This window comes from Mandrillus leucophaeus, unplaced genomic scaffold (genome assembly GCF_000951045.1).
Source record: "Mandrillus leucophaeus isolate KB7577 unplaced genomic scaffold, Mleu.le_1.0 Scaffold1753, whole genome shotgun sequence".
NCBI classification, from domain to species: Eukaryota; Metazoa; Chordata; class Mammalia; order Primates; family Cercopithecidae; genus Mandrillus; species Mandrillus leucophaeus.
The window spans coordinates 315079-335043 of NW_012101758.1; the positions used below are offsets into that span (position 1 = coordinate 315079).

At 34.0% G+C, this 19965-nt stretch overlaps 1 protein-coding gene across 1 annotated transcript in view; it reads left to right on the forward strand.

Moving 5' to 3' along the window:
* Nucleotides 1-19085, forward strand: part of KIF18A (kinesin family member 18A) — a gene marked incomplete at its 3' end in the record, with an annotated part of 31016 nt that extends 11931 nt beyond the window's left edge. Inside the window, exons 3-10 of the mRNA XM_011977241.1 lie at nucleotides 1323-1480; nucleotides 4312-4416; nucleotides 5094-5204; nucleotides 7106-7303; nucleotides 11295-11471; nucleotides 12848-12922; nucleotides 13123-13235; nucleotides 18923-19085. Coding sequence (XP_011832631.1) covers nucleotides 1323-1480; nucleotides 4312-4416; nucleotides 5094-5204; nucleotides 7106-7303; nucleotides 11295-11471; nucleotides 12848-12922; nucleotides 13123-13235; nucleotides 18923-19085 — 1100 coding nt within the window. The remainder of the gene's footprint in view (nucleotides 1-1322; nucleotides 1481-4311; nucleotides 4417-5093; nucleotides 5205-7105; nucleotides 7304-11294; nucleotides 11472-12847; nucleotides 12923-13122; nucleotides 13236-18922) is intronic.
* Between the last annotated feature and the right edge of the window lie 880 nt (nucleotides 19086-19965).

Genomic DNA, 19965 nt, shown 5'->3' on the forward strand with positions numbered 1-19965 from the left:
GATTGAATTTATAAAAATATTTTCAACCAGTAATGATATGAGAAGTTATTGCCTTAACTGATTATTGTATTGGGTGTTTACCATATGTAATTCACAAAGTGGATTTTTCTCTGTTCTTTTTGACGGAGTCTTGCTCTGTTGCCCAGGCTGGAGTGCGCTGGTGCAATCACAGCTCACTGCAGCCTCAACCTGCTGGACTTAAGCAATCCTCCCATCTCAGCCTCCTGAATAGCTGGACTATAGGAATCAGCCACTGTCCTCAGCTAATTTTTTGAAAATTTTTGTGGATACAAGGTCTCACTGTGTTGCCCAGGCTGGTCTCAAACTCCTGGGCTCAAGCAATCCTTTGGACCTTAGCTGTCCAAAGTACTGGGCTTGTAGGGATGACCCACCAAGCCTGACCCACAGAGTGGATTTTTTATACATTTGAAGAAACACATGACTTTCTTGTACTGAATAGAATCTTGAAAACAAAGTAATTCACCTAAAACATAAAAAGGAATCTTATAAATGGCATCTATCTGGTATTTATTCGAGTCTCTGCTTTGTGGCAAGCTATTTGTTAGGTGCCAAGGATACATGGCCTCTGCCTTGGTGGAGCACTTAATTGGAAATACAGTGTGATACATGCCAGAAGAGCGGGGTGTGGATATGCAGCATATACTGAGGACTGAAGTGAAAGAGTGGATGTGTCTGCCTAGAACAATGAGGGAAAGCAGAGAAAAATGATATTTGTGCTGAGCATTTAGAAGCAGGTGGAAGTTTTCCAGCTGGATCAAGTAGAGGGACTCCTCAGAACAAAAACAGCAGAGTAGAAAGGAGCAGCAAATGCTGAGAATTTTGAATAATTAAGTATCCCTAGATCACAGCAAGGAAGCAGTAGACTGGCAAAATAAGCAGGCACCCTCTGAGTGCTTTATAATATTCCAAAGTGAGGAATCTGAACTTACACAAACCTGGAACAATTAAGAAGGTTTATTGTATTCCAATTTTTTTTTCATAAAGATGACTACAAGTTGCAAAGGATAAAGAAGATGGAAGATGAAGACTAATCTGTAGGGAGATTTTAAGATTGCTTTGAAAGAGTAGTTGTTGGAGTGGGGGGCCGGGGGTAGTGATACCATTTATCAGAATAAAGAATATAGGAGTAAGAGTAGATTTCTGGTAAGATTCACAGGTTTTGAGGATAAGACTATAATTTTGGATTTGTAGGGTTTAAAGATACTGTTCAGGATATCCGGATGGAACTATCCACTAGATAGTAGATATAATAGTGTTATATGTCATAACATAGAGTTTTGATTCCTTTCTTAAAAACTCAGTACTTGCCTATGGTGCCACTGGCGCTGGGAAGACCCACACTATGCTAGGATCAGCTGATGAACCTGGAGTGATGTATCTAACAATGTTACACCTTTACAAATGCATGGATGAGATTAAAGAAGAGAAAACATGTAGTACTGCAGTTTCATATCTGGAGGTAAGTTGGCAATTTAGATTAATCAATAGTTTTGAGAAGTCATTGACATGATTCATTCAAATGATTTTATTACATAAGAGTTTTCCGGTGAATATACAAAATCATTAAAATTCTTTGTCTTGAATATTTGTTATGCATCTTTTTCTGTTAAGTTTTTTTTTTTTTTTTTTGGCAAAATTTCAGACTTAGAGAAGTTGCAACAATAGTATAAAGAACTTCCAGATACCCTTCACACAGATCCCCCATATGTTAACATTTTACTGCATTTGCTTTCTATGTGTGTGTATACATTTCATTCTTTCTGAGCTAGGTTGCAAACTTGTAAAAACAGGACTTTTTTTAAATAACTGCTAAATAGGTACCAAAATCAGGAAATTAGCAATGATACAATATAATTACCTTTAGATCTTAGTGAGATTTTGCTAGTTATTTCATTAATACCGTTTATTGTAAAAGAAAATTGTATTCAGTTGTTGTATCTCTTTAGTCTCCTTAATCTGTAATGTTTTGTCTTTTATGACACAGCCATAAAATTCCTCAGTTTGGATTTGTCATGATTAGATTCAGATTATGCACTGAGAGTAACACAAGCAAAGTGATGTCGACTTCTTACTGCATCACAAAAGGCTTAAGCCATTGATTAGTCCCCATACTGGGAATGTTAACTTTGATCAGTTTTATTATGCTGATGTCTGTAGAGTTTCTCCACTTCGAAGATACTGTTTTGCCATTTACAATTAGTAAGTGCTATATATGTAGACAATGTAAATATTCCTTACTCCTCAAACTTTTATGTATTGGTATTAGCATCCACTGATGATTGGTGACTGAATCAGTTACTATTATGATGGTAGATAGTGGTGATTTTTAAATTCCATCATTTCTTGTACGTTTCTTTATTGACTTTCTACTATAAGGAAGAGTTTTCCCCTTATTTTATCAGCCTCCTGCATTTTTACTTTATTCAATTTATTATAATCCCTTTCTGTAATCATTTTTTGTATGTTCAAATTGTGTAAGATTTGGTTAGTTGAGGCTTCTTCATGTTGTCTCTTGTGTCCTTTTGAAATACCCCATCATTCTTTGAGGCCTTCTACCCTCTTAATAGTCCACAAATGGTAACTAAGTGGCAGACACTCTAACTTTGCATTCAAATAGTGTTTCAGAAACCAGTAGAGAAACATAAAAACCCTGATTTCACTGCCTATTTATTTCTGGTGCCAGAAATTTTCTCTGTTATTAACATCTTGTAGTTTGGTCCCTACTGAGAATTTCATCCAAAGATTGATTAAAATCATGTATGTTGCTAAAAATTTCTTCATTAGAACTTACAGATAAAAAAGAAGTAAAACTCATTTTCTTTGGTTAAGTGTGAAAAGAATTTTTCTGAACTCAAATTAGGAAAAGAGGGTGCCAGCATTCATTATTTCTTCCTTAGATCCTTTTTATAACTGGGACGATTTTGAAGTTTGGTTATTTTCACAATTTTTATTTTTTCTTTTAATCTGCTTTCATATTATTAATGATAAGGCAGTGTATAATGTGGTTTTCTACTCAAGCTATGCACCAGAATTGCCTATAGATCTTTTTAAAAATAGGCCCAGGCCTCACATTTTGGCTATTTTAATTTAGTACATCTGGGGTGTGGCTGCGGCATCTCTGTTTTTTAAATGCTCCCAAGTGAGCCTCATACATAGACCAGCTTGAGGGCAATTATTCTAATTATTGATTTGGTATGATTGAAGTGGATAAGGGGAAGCAATAGAAAAGTGCCGCTCATCAAAAAGATATGATTAAGAAATATTTCTTCATATTATCATTTTACCACTTTAAGGGTTTATCACATTCTAATGCCTATCATTCCTTGTAAAGAATTGTACCAGCAATGAATTATCACTATGAGCTACTTATTAGAACACAGAAGGAAATAACACCAAATAGTTTTTTAGAGACTAAATTTTGTTATTTTTTTTCTTAAATCTTGTCAGTAATTGTTGTAATTCTCATTTGGTTAGCAAGTAATAAACTTTAAACCTTTCATAAATTCATAAAATCAGGCCAGTAGTACTACATAGAAATGTGTGTTACTTATAAAAATTACTTTTTAAAAAATGACCAGAGATATAAAATACAGATGTGTATTCAGTATGATGCAATAGAGTGAAGCTGTCTAGACTCCAGTTCCTACTCTGCTAATACCTTTATGACCATGGACAAATCATTTAACCTCTCAGAACCTTAGTTCCCTCATCATTCAAATGGGTCTCCTTTTGAAATTTATTAATAATTATATGTCAAAATTAATGTAATTGAAGGATAATTGAAACAAATGCCACCTGTCCTTGAGTGTGGGTTTTCTGTAACATTTAAGCTCCAAAATTTAAAAAGTTTAGACTACTTGGACATCGTGAAATAACAAATATTTTCCACGGTAAGAACCATGCCATCTTCATACAACCTGCATTTCAGTTTCCCAGAATTTCTCAATGCCGTGTGTTCCTTATATTTCCTGAAAATAAGAAAATGCACTTCAGCTATCTTACTTATCTGTGTTTCGCCATAGTCATCAAGGCAGAAATTATGAGTGAGGGTATAATGACTCCAACTTTAAGTTTCAGTTTCAAACCTAGGTAATCAAACTCTTCAATTTTCTGGAATGATAGAAAATTAATGGCAACATGAGATTGAAGGTATGAGGTGAATAAAAGTGAGGTGCTGCTTGTCTTTAGGATAAAATTCTAATAATTTTAAATCAGCAATGTATGTGTGATGTAATCACCTTTTTTTTTTTTTTCTTACATCAATACTAAAGCAGTTCTTTTTATTTTAAGGTATATAATGAACAGATTCGTGACCTCTTAGTAAATTCAGGGCCACTTGCTGTCCGGGAAGATACCCAAAAAGGGGTAGTCGTTCATGGACTTACTTTACACCAGGTATGTATATAAACATCTTTTTCCCTGTTAGAATAGCAAATGTGACTATTAAGCCATTTTCATCAGCCATGCACTTAGTTTCCGTCCTGTTTGAGAAAAAAAAAAAAAAAACTAATGATGTGCAGAATTTAAATGATTAGGGTATATTTTTAATGTTATTTTGTTTTAAAATACTGAGTGAGCTTTTTAAAAACATTTTTTAAATTTCATTTTTAAATTTTAATCTACATATGTATGTATGTATGTATGTATGTATGTATGTATGTATGTATTTTGTGACCGGGCTATGAGACTGGCTAATTTTTGTATTTTTGTAGAAAACGGGATTTCACCATGTTGTTCAGGCCTGTCTCAAACTCCAGGGCTCAAGCAATCTGCCCGCCCTGGCCCCCAATGAGTGAGCTTTTCTTACAAAAATCTGCTTGAACATTTAATGTCATATTATTCTATTTAACATAGAGACTAGACTCTGCTCCTGAGAAACTAGATTTTATCTTTTATTCTTCATATAAACACACACAATACTAAGCACATGAGACACAGTCAGTATTTAATAGGATTGAATTTATAGAAAACATTTTCTTTCACCTTTAAATATTTTTGTTTCTGAACATTATTGAAAAATTTAAAGATATATTGCTGATTTTTAAATTTTTCTTCTGCTTCAACTTCTCCAGCCGAAATCTTCAGAAGAAATTTTACATTTATTGGATAATGGAAACAAAAACAGGACACAACATCCCACTGATATGAATGCCACATCTTCTCGTTCTCATGCTATTTTCCAAGTAAGAGGCCACTAGACTATCACTCTTAAAATTGAATTTAAAATAAATGAAGCTAAATTCATGAATGATCATTTTCATATATGTGAAAAAAATCTGTCTATAGACTTCACTTGTCAGTACTTTTCTTACTTTGTAGCTTTGAGAAGTTTCTGTCACCAAGAATATTTATAATTGAGATGTTTAAAACAAAAATAGAAAATTTCTACCTTTGTAAACATACAGGAGGATAAAGTTGTAGTAATAAAAGTTGTTTTGTTTTTGCTGAAAATATTTAATCTTTCCAATAGATAATGTTATATTCACAGTAAAATTTATCTCTATAAATCTAGACTTATAGAACTAATAATTTGGGAATATACTGATTCATCTTTAAAAGATTTCACCGTAAGGACTATGTAAATAATTGCATTCCTTAAGGAAGTATGATTCAGTTGGCACAGTACCTCTTAGGAATACAATTCCAGAAAGACCTAAAGCATAGGTTAATAGCTATTATTTCTTATAGTTTCTAGTCCTGTTAATATCCAAATGATAATATAAAGCTTCTTTTAGTATTATGCCATCTGAGATTCATCTTATAAGAAAGAAATTGTTATAGTTGAAAGAATTCATATTGAAAGCAATCAAACCATTCATATAGTCCCTAGTCAACAAAAATTTCATTTATCTTTTTTGTTCTTACCACTAACTCTTTGACTATTAATAGTCTTGAGAGAAATATTTCTCTGTGAAACTGAGATGTCTCTGAAATATCTTAGATCCTACTTTATAAAAACATTTAATAAATGGGCTTTATAATTAAGTAATATCTTACCTTCCTCATCTTTTGTTTGCCACCTAATGTAGTTCAGATAATTCTTACAGAGTAGCTTAAAATATTTGAATAAATTATGCTTTACTAGGCAGTTGAAAATGACAAGTAGACTTTACTGTAGTCATGTGCCATGTAACGACATTTCAGTCGACAACAGTCTACATATACAATAGTGGTCCCATAAGATTACAACAGAGCTGAAAAGTTCCTATTCATCTAGTGATGTCATACTCATCATAATGTCGTGGCGTACCACATTACTCAAATGTTTATGGTGATGTTGGTGTAAGTGAACCTGCACTGCCAGTCATATGAAAATATAGTACATACAATTATGTACAGTACATAAGACTTAGTAATAAATGACTGTGTTACTGGTTTATGTATTTACTTTTTATTATTATTTTAGAGTGTGCGCCTACTTATTACCCCAAAAGCAGTCTGCTACTTTCTGTTTACCAAGTCTGTTGATTTCATCATTTTCTCTTGTATTTGATTTATGATATTTTCACAATGAGGAAATCACCTAACAGTGCATTTCACAGAACATAGCTCTGTTGTTAAGTGATGCAAGACTGTACTGCTTTTTTTATATATAATATTTTAATTATTAAGACATATACAAGTTTGAGGTATTAGAATAAATGTACTCTTCAGTTTGGATCAAGATTCAAATTCAACTTGTCTTGAGGGGCAATCTCCGGATAAATGCAAGGCATTCTGACTGGTAGCTTTGGTTTTTTCTTAGGAATGTTATTTCTATAGAACCTATGTTTCTAACCATCACCTCTGATGATTCCATGTTCTGGTTCAAGGGGCACCAGAATACAAATGGAAGTTTTGCTCCTCTGTCAAGTCAAGAGTTATTTTTCCTCTGGCACACATATAGAAAGTCTTTTCATTTTTGTATTTTTCTCAGCTATAGTGATTACTTCTAGTGCTCTTAAGTATCAATTAGATTGTACCTTGTTCAGTTGTTTTTTAAAATGAAAATGATTTCGATTTTGTGCTCTATTAAAATATGTATTTCCCTTTTAGTTTTGTTAAATCTTATCCTCATTTTTTTCTATTTTGTAATTTCAAAAAGATTTATTTGCGACAACAAGACAAAACAGCAAGTATCAATCAAAATGTCCATATTGCCAAGATGTCACTCATTGACCTGGCAGGATCTGAGCGAGCAAGTACTACCGGTGCTAAGGGGACCCGATTTGTAGAAGGCACGAATATTAATAGATCACTTTTAGCTCTTGGGAATGTCCTCAATGCCTTAGCAGATTCAAAGGTAGGCATTATATGTCTATTTGTTAAATAGTTTGAAATATTGAAATAGATAAGAAAGATACTATTTAATATGATTTTGTTTTAAACATCTGGTATATATCACATTTCAAGAGTATATCAGTAATGTTAATATATAGATCAAAGACCTCAGAAAACCTAGTGTATTAAAAAAACTGATTTTATTTCTTTTTTAATTTCCAGTTTTATAATCAGAATTGGTTAAATAGAAAGTAATGAATACCAGATTGATAGTTAATATTTTATGGTACATTCTCATCACTTACTTTGAACTTGGTTTTTAAAGTGATCATTTAATGATCACTACACAGCAAACATGATAATTAAATTGGCATGAAGACAAACTAACCATATTTTAGAAAAACTAAATTCTGTTGTTTGGTATTTTATGTAATATAAAATAGGGTTAAGTATTAAAGGTTGTTGATTTTTGTTTTTTTAAAGAGGAGTTTAAGTTATAAAACATCATGAAATCACCTAATAAGATAATGTTTACTAGATGCTTTTGGGCATATTTAAAAATAGTTTACATATGCCATATGCCAGAAGTGCTTACCTAGAACACACAACATAGATATTTGTAAAAATGACATCCTTTCTAAAAGTTATAATACAGCAATTTAAGTTAAACTATCCTCGAAAGCTTTAGCTTATTAAACTGTTCAAAAAGCTCATCACTGGTCATTACAGAAATACAAATCAAAACCACAGTGAGATACTATCTCATGCCAGTTAAAATGGCGATCATTAAAAAGTCAGGAAACAACAGATGCTGGAGAGGATGTGGAGAAATAGGAACACTTTTACACTATTGGTGGGACTGTAAACTAGTTCAACCACTGTGGAAGACAGTGTGGCGATTCCTCAAGGATCTAGAACTAGAAATACCATTTGACCCAGCCATCCCATTATTGGGTATATACCCAAAGGATTATATATTATTACTAGAAAGACACATGCACACCTATGTTTATTGCAGCACTATTCACAGTAGCAAAGACTTGAAACCAACCCAAATGCCCATCAGTGATAGACTGGATAAAGAAAATGTGGCACATACACACCATGCAATGCTATGCAGCCATGAAAAAGGATGAGGTCATGTCCTTTGCAGGCACATGGATGAAGCTAGAAACCATCATTCTCAGCAAACTAACACAGGAACAGAAAACCACACACTGCATAGCATGTTCTCACTCATAAGTAGGAGTTGAACCATGAGAACATCACACGCCAGGCGGGGCCTGTCAGGGACTGTGGGGTCTAGGGGAGGGATAGCAATAGGAGAAATACCTAATGTAGATTACAGGTTGATGGGTGCAGCAAACCACCATGGCACATGTATACCTGTGTAAGAAACCTGCACGTTCTGCACATGTATTCCAGAACTTAAAATATAAAAGCTTTGGCTTGTTAAATTGTTCAAAATGTTACCTTTTGGTTTAGAATAAAGTATATTAAAAGAATTGGAGCAGGTTTTTTAAAAAAAAAAAAATGACAATTTACTGAAATCACATGAAGATTGCAAAAGCAAGATGTCTTTTATATTCTAAGTTAAAATCCCAAACTTATAATCAGACAGCATGATATAGACACAGATTTTGTAAACTTTTTTTTTTTTTTTTTTGAGATGGAGTCTCGCTCTGTCGCCCAGGCTGGAGTGCAGTGGCCGGATCTCAGCTCACTGCAAGCTCCGCCTCCCGGGTTCACGCCATTCTCCTGCCTCAGCCTCCCGAGTAGCTGGGACTACAGGCGCCCGCCACCTCGCCCGGCTAGTTTTTTGTACTTTTTAGTGGAGACGGGGTTTCACCATGTTAGCCCATGTTGGGATGGTCTCGATCTCCTGACCTCGTGATCCGCCCGTCTCGGCCTCCCAAAGTGCTGGGATTACAGGCTTGAGCCACCGCGCCCGGCCCAGATTTTGTAAACTTAAGCCATTCATAAGATTTTTGCCATGTGAACTAATCTTTAATTTTTTAATAATGACTCCTATTGAGTTATTTGTGAGTCAGTGTTTAATGTATGTCTTGTACATGTAAAATCCCTTAAAATAGCACCAGCAGTGCATATTTCACACTGTTTGGGAAAGACTGCTATGGTGGAAAGCATATTGCTACTGAGAATTGGGGGAGCTGGGACCTATTTCTAGCTCTGTGAATACCAGCTTTGTGACCCTATTCAAACCACTTCACTTTATGCTTAGCTTCAATTTCCTCTTCTGCAATATGAAAGATATATGTTGGATAACATTAGGTTACTTTTAGCTTAACATTGTAAAGAATCTGTTTTTATATAAAAGTTCTACTTTCTGGAAAATTTATTTGTTACTTCAAAATTGGAAACAAAACTTAGCAACACTTATTTGTTACTTCTACTTCTTTCTTTTTAGGTAAAAGAAAATCTTGAAGTTTTAGGTTCTTTTAGAACTCTATAGTGATTTCAGGAGAAATGTCTGCAACATTGTAATTATAATTTATTTCATATCTATATTAGATGGTTATTTAAGGAGAGAAGTAGCTCTAAGCCATGCAGAGTTCTTATTATTCCTCTAGTATGTTTGTATAGGACATCTGTTTACTTTTGTGTTTTAATTTTTTTCAATGATTGGAAATATTTTTAAATAGACATTTTCAAATAGTTTTAGATTTACAGAAAAGTTACTAAGATGATACAGAAGGATTTTGTTAAATATACTTCACACCCGGTTTTCCCTATTGTTAATTTTTTATATTAATATGGTACATCTATCACAACTAACGAACCAATGTTAATGTATTATTTCATTTTGAACTAAGTTCATACGTACTCAGATGGAGATATTTTTAAGTATGATATTTGTTTCATATATTCACTGAATAATCCTGTAAGATTCTTTGTCATCACCTCAATCACAAATTATAAGTCTGGACAAAATTGGGTAGTGCTTAAGTTCTTATAGTGAACTGTAGGGTCAAGCCCTATGGGACTTGGCGGATGTTCTCCCCATGTGCGGAGAGGAGAGATTGTAATAAATAAAGACACAAGACAAAGAGATAAAGAGAAAACAGCTGGGCCCCAGGGGACCACTACCATCAAGATGCGGAGACTGGTAGTGGCCCCGAATGGCTGGGCACGCTAATATTTATTGCATACAAGACAAGGGGGCAGGGTAACGAGGGTGATTCTAAGTGATTGACAAGGTGAAGCAAGTCACGTGATCATAGGACAGGGGGCCCTTCCCTCTTCGCCGAAACAGAGAGACGGCAGCATACGTCAGTGTTTTCTTCTATGCACTTATAAGAAAGATCGAACTTTAAGACTTTCACTGTTTCTTCTATCTCTATCTACTATGAACTTCAAATAGGAACCAGGAGTATGGGAGGAACATGAAAGTGGACAAGGAGCGTGACCATTGAAGCACAGCACCACAGGGAGAGGTTTAGGCCTCTGGATGAGTGCGGGCAGGCCTGGATAATATCCACCCTTCCACAAGAAGCTGGTGGAACAGAATGTTCCCTGACTCCTCCAAGGAAAGGAGACCCCCTTTCGCGTTCTGCTAAGTAATGGGTGTCTTCCCAGACACTGGCACTACCGCTTGACCAAGGAGCCCTCAAGCAGCCCTTATGCAGGCGTGATAGAAGGCTCACCTCTTGCCTTCTAGGTCACTTCTCAGAATGTCCCTTCAGCACCTGACCCTAGACCCACCAGTTATTCCTAGGTTATATTAGTAATGCGACAAAGAGTAATATTAAAAGCTAATGATTAATAATGTTTATAATAATGATTGATAATTGTCCATGATCATCTCTATATCTAAGTTGTATTATGACTATTCTTATTCTAACTATTTTCTTTATTATACTGAAACAGTTTGTGCCTTCAGTCTCTTGCCTCGGCACCTAGGTAATCCTCTGCCCACAGTGAAGTTAAAAGTGGTAGCAGGTTTGCATTTAAATGTGGAAAATGACATTAGGTCTCTTCTTTTGTACTTTCAGAGAAAGAATCAGCATATCCCTTACAGAAATAGTAAGCTTACTCGCTTGTTAAAGGATTCTCTTGGAGGAAACTGTCAAACTATAATGATAGCTGCTGTTAGTCCTTCCTCTGTATTCTACGATGACACATATAACACTCTTAAGTATGCTAACCGTGCAAAGGACATTAAATCTTCTGTAAGTCTGTTTACTCTGCCTTTGTTTTGAAGGTATTGGCTGCATATGATTTTTATAATTCTAATGAAAGTATTAATTAGAGTTATGTTTCTACATAATGAGTTAGGCAGCTGAGGGTTAGAAGGGTCTTTGCTAACCTGCTTAGTCAAACATTAATGTACAGTTAAAGTATAAAGCATCTTGATTATATATATAAAGTAGATACTATGATTCGATCTTTTGGGTACTAGGTACTTTAGTGGCTTTCTTCCTAACCTCTTTCATGTCATGGCATATTGTATTTGGATGACACCTTGGAGTAATCAGTCAAAGCTTTAACACATTTGTTGCAGCCCAAGATGATGCTCTGCTTTAGCTGAGAACCAAAACTTTCTACCTGAAAATCTTGGATATGTTAATCTTTCCAAGCCTATTATTTCATCTGTAACATAGGTATAAAGCTTATTTTTAAAAAAGTCTTTTCTACATAATTTATGGTCCACATTCATTATGTTGATGTAGCAATCTCTGTATTTCTCCAGAAATATAATAATAGTAATTGGTTAACGTTAGTATTTTTGCCAAATATGTGGTGTACTTAAAAACATGCATATCAAAACATGTATGTTTAAAATTATAATATATCAGGGTTGAAAAAACATAGAGTTAAGCTGTTGTGATGACTCCTCCTCTTTTTCCCCTCTGCCACTTTCCTTAAGTGTCTGAAGATGAGCATGTTATTGTCATCTTAAGAAAAATATTCCCAGGCTCTTTATATAATTAATTGTAAAAGATCATACTATATGGGTATATGGAAGGGTTTCCAGCACATGATTTTCATGTAGCCCTTACTCTAGCTCTTTGAGGAATGAATTCTTAGCTCCACTTTACAGATGAGTAACCCAAACATCAAACAGTTAGAATTCTAAGTCAGGTTAAGTGAGAAGTAGGCAAGGTCTCAATATCAAGTATTTGGATTTATATGTTTCATATTCTCTCTACTATAGCATAAATGTCAAGGGGCCCATACTATGATAAAAATGTTAAAATATAGTAAGAACTCAGTGAAAACTAATTGAATTCCTGAAAGGGTAGCGTGAAAAACTATCTCTGCATTTCTTAGAAGTCAAAGGAAAAAGAAAGTAGGGAATTTTATTGTTTTGTGATTACATGCTTATAAATACCTTTTCTCAATAAAGTAATTTCTTTATAATTTTATTTACATTATTAATGTGCTCAGCAGCAGATCCTCTTGTTATAGATTTTAAACATGAGCATAATTGTCACAAATTCTGAATTCATAGAACTCAATGAAAATACAATGTCATTTTATTCATGTATTTATCTATGTGATTATTATCTCTATATAAACAATCATAATTTCTATCTCTCAACAGTTGAAGAGCAATGTTCTTAATGTCAATAATCATATAACTCAATATGTAAAGATCTGTAATGAGCAGAAGGCAGAGGTATGTCTGTTTACATTTTATGCTAGTCTTGCTCAGTTCTTCATTTATAGAATTTTATAATCATAATTGTCCAAAAATTTAACATATTTTTCTGTTAAAATTAAAATCTGGTTAACTCAGTTATTTTTTACAGCTAAAATTTGGCTGTGGCCATGTAAATGACTTATTTTGTATTTTAACTAGTGATTTCTCTCTACTAGATTTTATTGTTAAAAGAAAAATTAAAAGCCTATGAAGAACAGAAAGCCTTCGCTAATGAAAATGACAAAGGAAAGTTAATGATTTCAAACCCTCAGGAAAAAGAAATTGAAAGGTAAACATTACATTAAGATCTAATTTTGAGGAATTTATTGTTTTAAAATTTTGTTAAATATTTTATGTTAATTATCTTTTGTTATGTCTTTTATATGTACGTACATATGTATGTTTATAATTTCATATATACATACATACATGCATACATAACAAGCTTGACTCGGAGATATTGCAGATTTAGTTCTCCAGACCACTGCAATAAACGAAATATCATAATAAAATGAGTCACAAAAATGTTTTGGTTTTCCACTACATATAAAAATTATGTTTACACTACACTATAGTCTATTAAGTGTGCAATAGCGTTATGTCTGAAAAGATAATGACCTTGCTTTAATTTTAAAAATACTTTATTGCTAAAACATGCTAATGATAATCTGAACCTTCAGCAAGTCATAATCTTTTTGGGGGTGGAGGTCTTCCCTCAATGTTTATGGCTGCTGACTAGTAAGAGTAATGGTTGCTGCAAGTTGGAGTGGCTGTGACATTTCTGAAAATAAGGCAACAATGAAGTTTGCTGCATAGATTGACTCATCCTTTCATTAGAGATTTATCTGTAGTATGTGATGCTCTTTGATAGCATTTTACCCATGGTAGAACTTCTTTAAAATTTTGAGACAGTCCTTTCAAACCTTGCCACTGCTCTGTCAACTACATTCATGTCATATTCTAAATCCTTTGTTATTTCAACGTATATAGCATCTTTATAAGGAGTAGGTGGCAAACTTTCTCAAGAAACCATTTTCTTTGGTTATCCATAGAAGCAGCACTTCATTTCTTCAAGTTTAATCATGAGATTGCAGCAATTCAGTCACATCTGAAGATGTGACGTCTGAAGCCTGAAGGCTCCACTTTCTAATTCTAGTTCTCTTTCATGTATACCACATCTGCGGTTACTTTCTTCACTGAAATCTTGAACCCCTCATAGTTATCCATGAAGATTGGAATCAACTTCCTCCAAATTCCTATTAATGTTGATGTTTTGACCTCCTTACACATATCACAAATGTTCTTAATGGCATCTACAATGGCAAATTCTTTTCAGAAGCTTTTCAATTTATTTTGCCTAGATCCATCAGAGAAGCACGATCCATGAAAGAAAGAATCTATAGCAGTTATAGCCCTACAAAATGTATTTCCTAAATAAGAAGACACAAAAGTCAAAATTGCATGATCCATGAGCTGCAGACTGGGTGTTGAGTTAGCAGACCTGAAAACATTAATCTTCTCGTACATCTCCATCAGAACTCCTGAGGGACCAGGTGTATTGTCAGTGAGCATTAGTATTTTGAAAGGAATATTTTTTTCTGAGCAATAGGTCTCAACAGTGGGCTTAAAATATTCAGTAAACAGATATGCTGTCCTCTATGCTTTGTTGTTCCATTTATAGAGCACAAGCAGAGTTAGATTTAGCATATTTCATAAGGGCCCTAGGATGTTTGTAAATGGTAAATGAACATTGACTTCAACTTAAAGTCGCCAGCTGCAAAAGCCCGTGACAAAAAAGTCAGCCTGTTCTCTAAAACTTTGAAAGTAGGTATTTACTTCTCTCTAGATATGAAGGTCCTAGATGGCATATTGTTCCAATAAAAGGCTGTTTTGTCTATCTTGAAAATCTGTTGTTTAGTGTAGCCACCTTCATCAGTGATCTTGGCTAAATTTTCTGGATAACTTGCTGCAACTTCTACATCAGCACTTGCTGCTTTACCTAGACTTTTAAGTTCTAGAGAAGGCTTTTTTTCTTAAACTTTATGAACCAACACCTGCTAGTTTCAAAGTTTTCCTCTGCAACTTCCTCACCTCTCTCAGCCTTTGCAGAATTGAACAGATTTAGAAGGCTTGCTCTGGATTAGGCTTTGACTTAAAGGAATGTTCTTGCTAGTTTAATCTATCCAGACCATTGAAACTTTTTCCATATCAGCAATAAGGCTGTTTCACTTTCTTAGTGTGTGTGTTCACTGGAGTAGCACTTTTAATTTCCTTCAATAATTTTTCCTTTGCATTCACAACTTGGCTAAATGTTTTGTGCAAGAGTCTTAGCTTTTAGCCTATCTTGGCTTTGTACAAGCCTTCCTTATAAGCTTAGTAATTTCTAGCTTTTGATTTAAAATAAGAGACATGCAACTAACTCTTCCTTTCACTTGAACACTTAGAGGTCATTTTAGAGTTATTAATTTGCCCAATTTCAATGTATTTCAAAGAATAGGGAGGGCTGAGGAGAGGGAGGGAGACAGCCAGTCAGTGGAGCAGTCAGAGCACACACAATACTTAAGTTTACTGTCTTATATGGGCACAATTTGTGACATTCTAAAGCAATTACAATAGTAACATCAAAGATCACTGGTCACAAATCACCATAACAGATATGTAATAATGAAAAAGTTTAAAATATTTCAAGAATTGCCAAAATGTGATACTGTAAGCTCATGCTGTAGGAAAAATGATGCTTATAGACTTGCTCACAGCAAGATTGCCACAAACCTTCAATTTGTTAAAAAAAAACAAAAAAGCATTGTATGCAAAGCACAATAAAAGAAGGTATGCCTGTATATGTATTCTCAACTGAATTCAAGAAGTCATTGATTTCTCTTTACATTTCACACTTTGTAGATGAAGTAAATTTAGTTTTTATTTTACAGATATTGAAGAAAACCAGAACTTAGGTATAAGATAGTGGAGACAAAACCAGTTATGTCACCTGTAGACTTAGTTTAATTTTAGTGGCGCTCATAATTATTCTTTTCTGACATAATCATTATTTATATATTTCATGTAAATCTACTCTATTCTTCATTTTATTAACTCTCCATAGCTTAACTAATCTGCTTATTGAGCCTAAATGGGTAATTATTTGAATGAACATCTTTCAGTGATGTAAACCGATACAGAATTTTGAGAGGTTTCTAGTAAGCTTCTTAGCAGGTAAATTTTTAAAAACAAAGCAGTTAGTAATATAGTATGCAAAAGTAATTTTTCCTCAAGCAGCTAAGACAGTTTTCCAAATTGACCATTCAGACACTGGATTGAGATGTTAATTTTGAGTACTTCTAGGAAGACAATAAGGAATTCCTGTATTAAACAAGTTTGCAAATTACTCCATAAGGAATCTAGGAGCCTTCCAAAGTACATCAGCTTATTAAAGGCTTTGAGAAAACCTGTAGTAAAGGAATCTGTTCGACTTTGATTAAAGTTGAGTAAAGGTAAACTTATTTGACATTCTCCAGAACCAATTATCTGTTATTAGTATGAGAAACCAACTACAACTTAAACCGATGATTATTCATACTGTTTTGGAGCTCTAGAATTAGTAGAAAGTGTCTCAGTATCTATAAGGAAAACAAGATTATAGTCAAAAGTGGCTGTCAGACGTGATCCAGCTATAATTTTTTTAAATTGCATTTGTGTGTTGAAGTTTTATATAAAATATTTTACAGTATTGCTTAAGAAATAAGTAAAAATGATTTCTGGTTTTTCATCTCATCAAAGAAAACTTTTAACTCTGATATAGTATTATTAGTTGTTGTTATTTCATTTTGTTGATTAAATGTGGGAGCAGTCCTCATGTAATTGGATATCTATTAGAATTCACCAGCTTCTCAAATTTGGAGTAACTGATTCCATAAAATTACTTAGCACTGCTTAACCAAGTCTATACCAATTAAAACCTTACAGATTAGTAAACTTTTCTGGAGTTGATGGCTTTAAATCATTGAACCTTTCTTTCTGGTAAGGCCCTCCTTTCAGGAGGGAAGGGCCTGAGCTATGAAATAAGTATTTATTTGGATGTTTTTCATATTTCAACCTGGCTTTTGACCAACAATAAAAACTTTGATTTTAATTCTGGCAATATGTTAAGTAAGTTACTTGTATTTATGAAGAAGGTAATGATAAAATTATGTACCAAATAACCTTTGTCATTTCCCCTAAAAATTACTGCCTTTTGAAATAAATGTATGAAATATCCTTTATTGTATCTATCATACTGTTACTTGGGACTTTTTTAATGCCATGAATTTTCAAAGTGTCTTTTGTTATAACATTTTTATGACGTTTAAACAGATAAAAGGAAGAATCTACAGTATTTTCTATCTATCAAAGCTATTTGGAAATGTAATTCTCAAAAGGAAATCATAAAAAGAAAACACAATTGTTCTTTTATAAAGAGTAATTATAAAACTTCACTTATGACTATACCAAGAAAATTGTGGAGTTTAATACTCATTTTGTAGTACCTAAAAATATTGGTGCAGATACTTTTAACTTGAATGTTTGCTTAGAACTCTTTCAGTTTTAAAATGATAATTTTTTTGTTGTTGTTAAGGAGCTCTCTAGAAACCTTTGATACTAATTCCCTTCCTTCCATCCTAATCAGCGAACACTACCAACTAAAATAACTCTAGACCACAAAATTGACAAATATTTAACTTTGTCCTTGAATAAAAAGTTATAGAAAAACTCAGAAATGATCTTTAAATGTAACCTAAAGATAACTTATCAATTCATTTACTGGCATTACCATTGGTGTAATATAATGCAATGAAATCACAATGTCTGTACATACTTCCTATGAAATATTTATCAGTTTGACAAAACTGCAGTAAAGTCAGTGTTTTGTGGCTTATATTCATTCCCAATAGAGTTTCATTAAGAACTACTGACGTAAATTGGCAGTGTTTTTACCACTGATCTTTATGAGTGTATCTTAAATTCTGGCCAGTTTAGAACATTTATTTTTAAATGCATGTACTTGATTTTACTTTATTTTAAAATCTTCACAGTTATGAATGTTTATACTGTTATTGTACCTCAGAGCTGATCTATGACTTAAAACCATGAATATACTTTAAAAAATTAAAATATTGCAGTGACCAGTGTTCTACTGACCCAGAAGGATACAAGATTGCAGGTTCTATCCAGAATTTTCATAAAATTTAATCAGCTTGAAGTCTATGGCCATTTGGAAATCTGAATCAAACTCCTCATCTTTGATATTCTAGACCTATATTGCCCTTAGGAGGAAGCACACTGCAGCAGCTTTTCTAGGTTTACCACATTATAAACTTGGATGTTTTGAGTCCTGGAAGTGTCAGTTGATTCTTAGCCAGGCTGTAGGGGGTACCTAACCGTATGGTCTGTTTTCACTATAACAAATTCTGAAGCTAAAAACTGGCTCTGTCACTTTCCCTAGGGGGCCATGGAGGCACCATATGATTATGCCTCCTACTGCTTATTCCTTCACGGTGAGCCAACACCAAAACAACACATAATGCTGTGTTGCTGATAGGGCCTTGTGAATTTGGATAGTGCACGCCCAGGTTGTCATCCTTTTCCGACAAACAAAAATTATTTTATTTTTGTTAAGCGGTTGGATTACATATAGATGTAAGCATAGACAAAATGCAGTATGTTCGCAATACCAGACACCTTATGATGCCCATATCTTTCAGCAACATGATCTTCCTTGGGCGAGAAAGAGAAAAACCTAATGTAGTAGAAGTAAAGTTAATAACTTTTTCTAAACATCTTTTATAATAGGAAATAGTCATTTTTACCTATTTGCTGTTTATCATTGAGTGTAGTTCTGTGAATTACATATATTCCTTTGTTTATGCATTTCTTTTAAGTAAACTTTGTATGATTTGTACAAAATTAGTGAGATTCTGTAATGTGTTTTAATTTTGGTAGATTTCAAGAAATCCTGAACTGCTTGTTCCAGAATCGAGAAGAAATTAGACAAGAATATCTGAAGTTGGAAATGTTACTTAAAGAGAATGAACTTAAATCATTCTACCAACAACAGTGCCATAAACAAATAGAAATGATGTGTTCTGAAGACAAAGTAGAAAAGGTAATTAACAATTTTATAATTAAATTTTAGGCAGTATAAAAATATGGGGGCTTCCTCTGTTGCCCAGGCTGGAGTGCAGTGGTGCGACCTCAGCTCCCTGCAACCTCTGCCTTGCAGATTTAAGCAATTCTCCTGCCTCAGCCTCCCAACCACTTGGTATTACAGGCATGCGCCACTATGCCCGGCTAATTTTTGTGTTTTTAGTAGAGATGGTGTTTCACCATGTTGGCCATGCTTGTCTTGAACACCTGACTTCAGGTAATCCGACTGCCTCAGCCTCCCAAAGTGCTGGGATTACAAGCGTGAGCCACCACGCCCAGCCTGGTGGGGGTGCTTCTAACTCTAGAAATTTGATAGTCAAGCTACTTACTCACCCATTCTTTACAAACATCTGGAAATGTTGAAGGAAATGTAGCAAACATTTTTTTAAATACATAGTTAAGTGCACAAGAAAGAAATTTTAATTCCTGGATGTCAGTAACAAAAAGGAAACAAACAAAAACAACAGAATCTCAGTTACAACTGTTGTTTTTCTGGGCATTTTATGGAACTTTTAACACGAAGTTTACCCACTCAGGGACAGCCAGTTACTAAAGGTAGAGCAATAGAAGCACTGTATCAATAGAAGCAGGATGCAGGCAGTAGCTTACAACTTAGACCAACAGGAGATTTTTGTTGTAAGAGAAGAATTTTATCGTTGAAATTGTTAGATGTTCCAGTGCAGGGGCCTAATGAAAAGCAGACCAAACATTTAATCAGTTTTACTATTTTTTTTAATACAATAATATACTGTCCTCTCCCCCCCATACACAGACCACTCACACTATTCTACCTTTGATGTACATCTCTACTTAGATAAGAGACCCAAAGAAGACAGTGA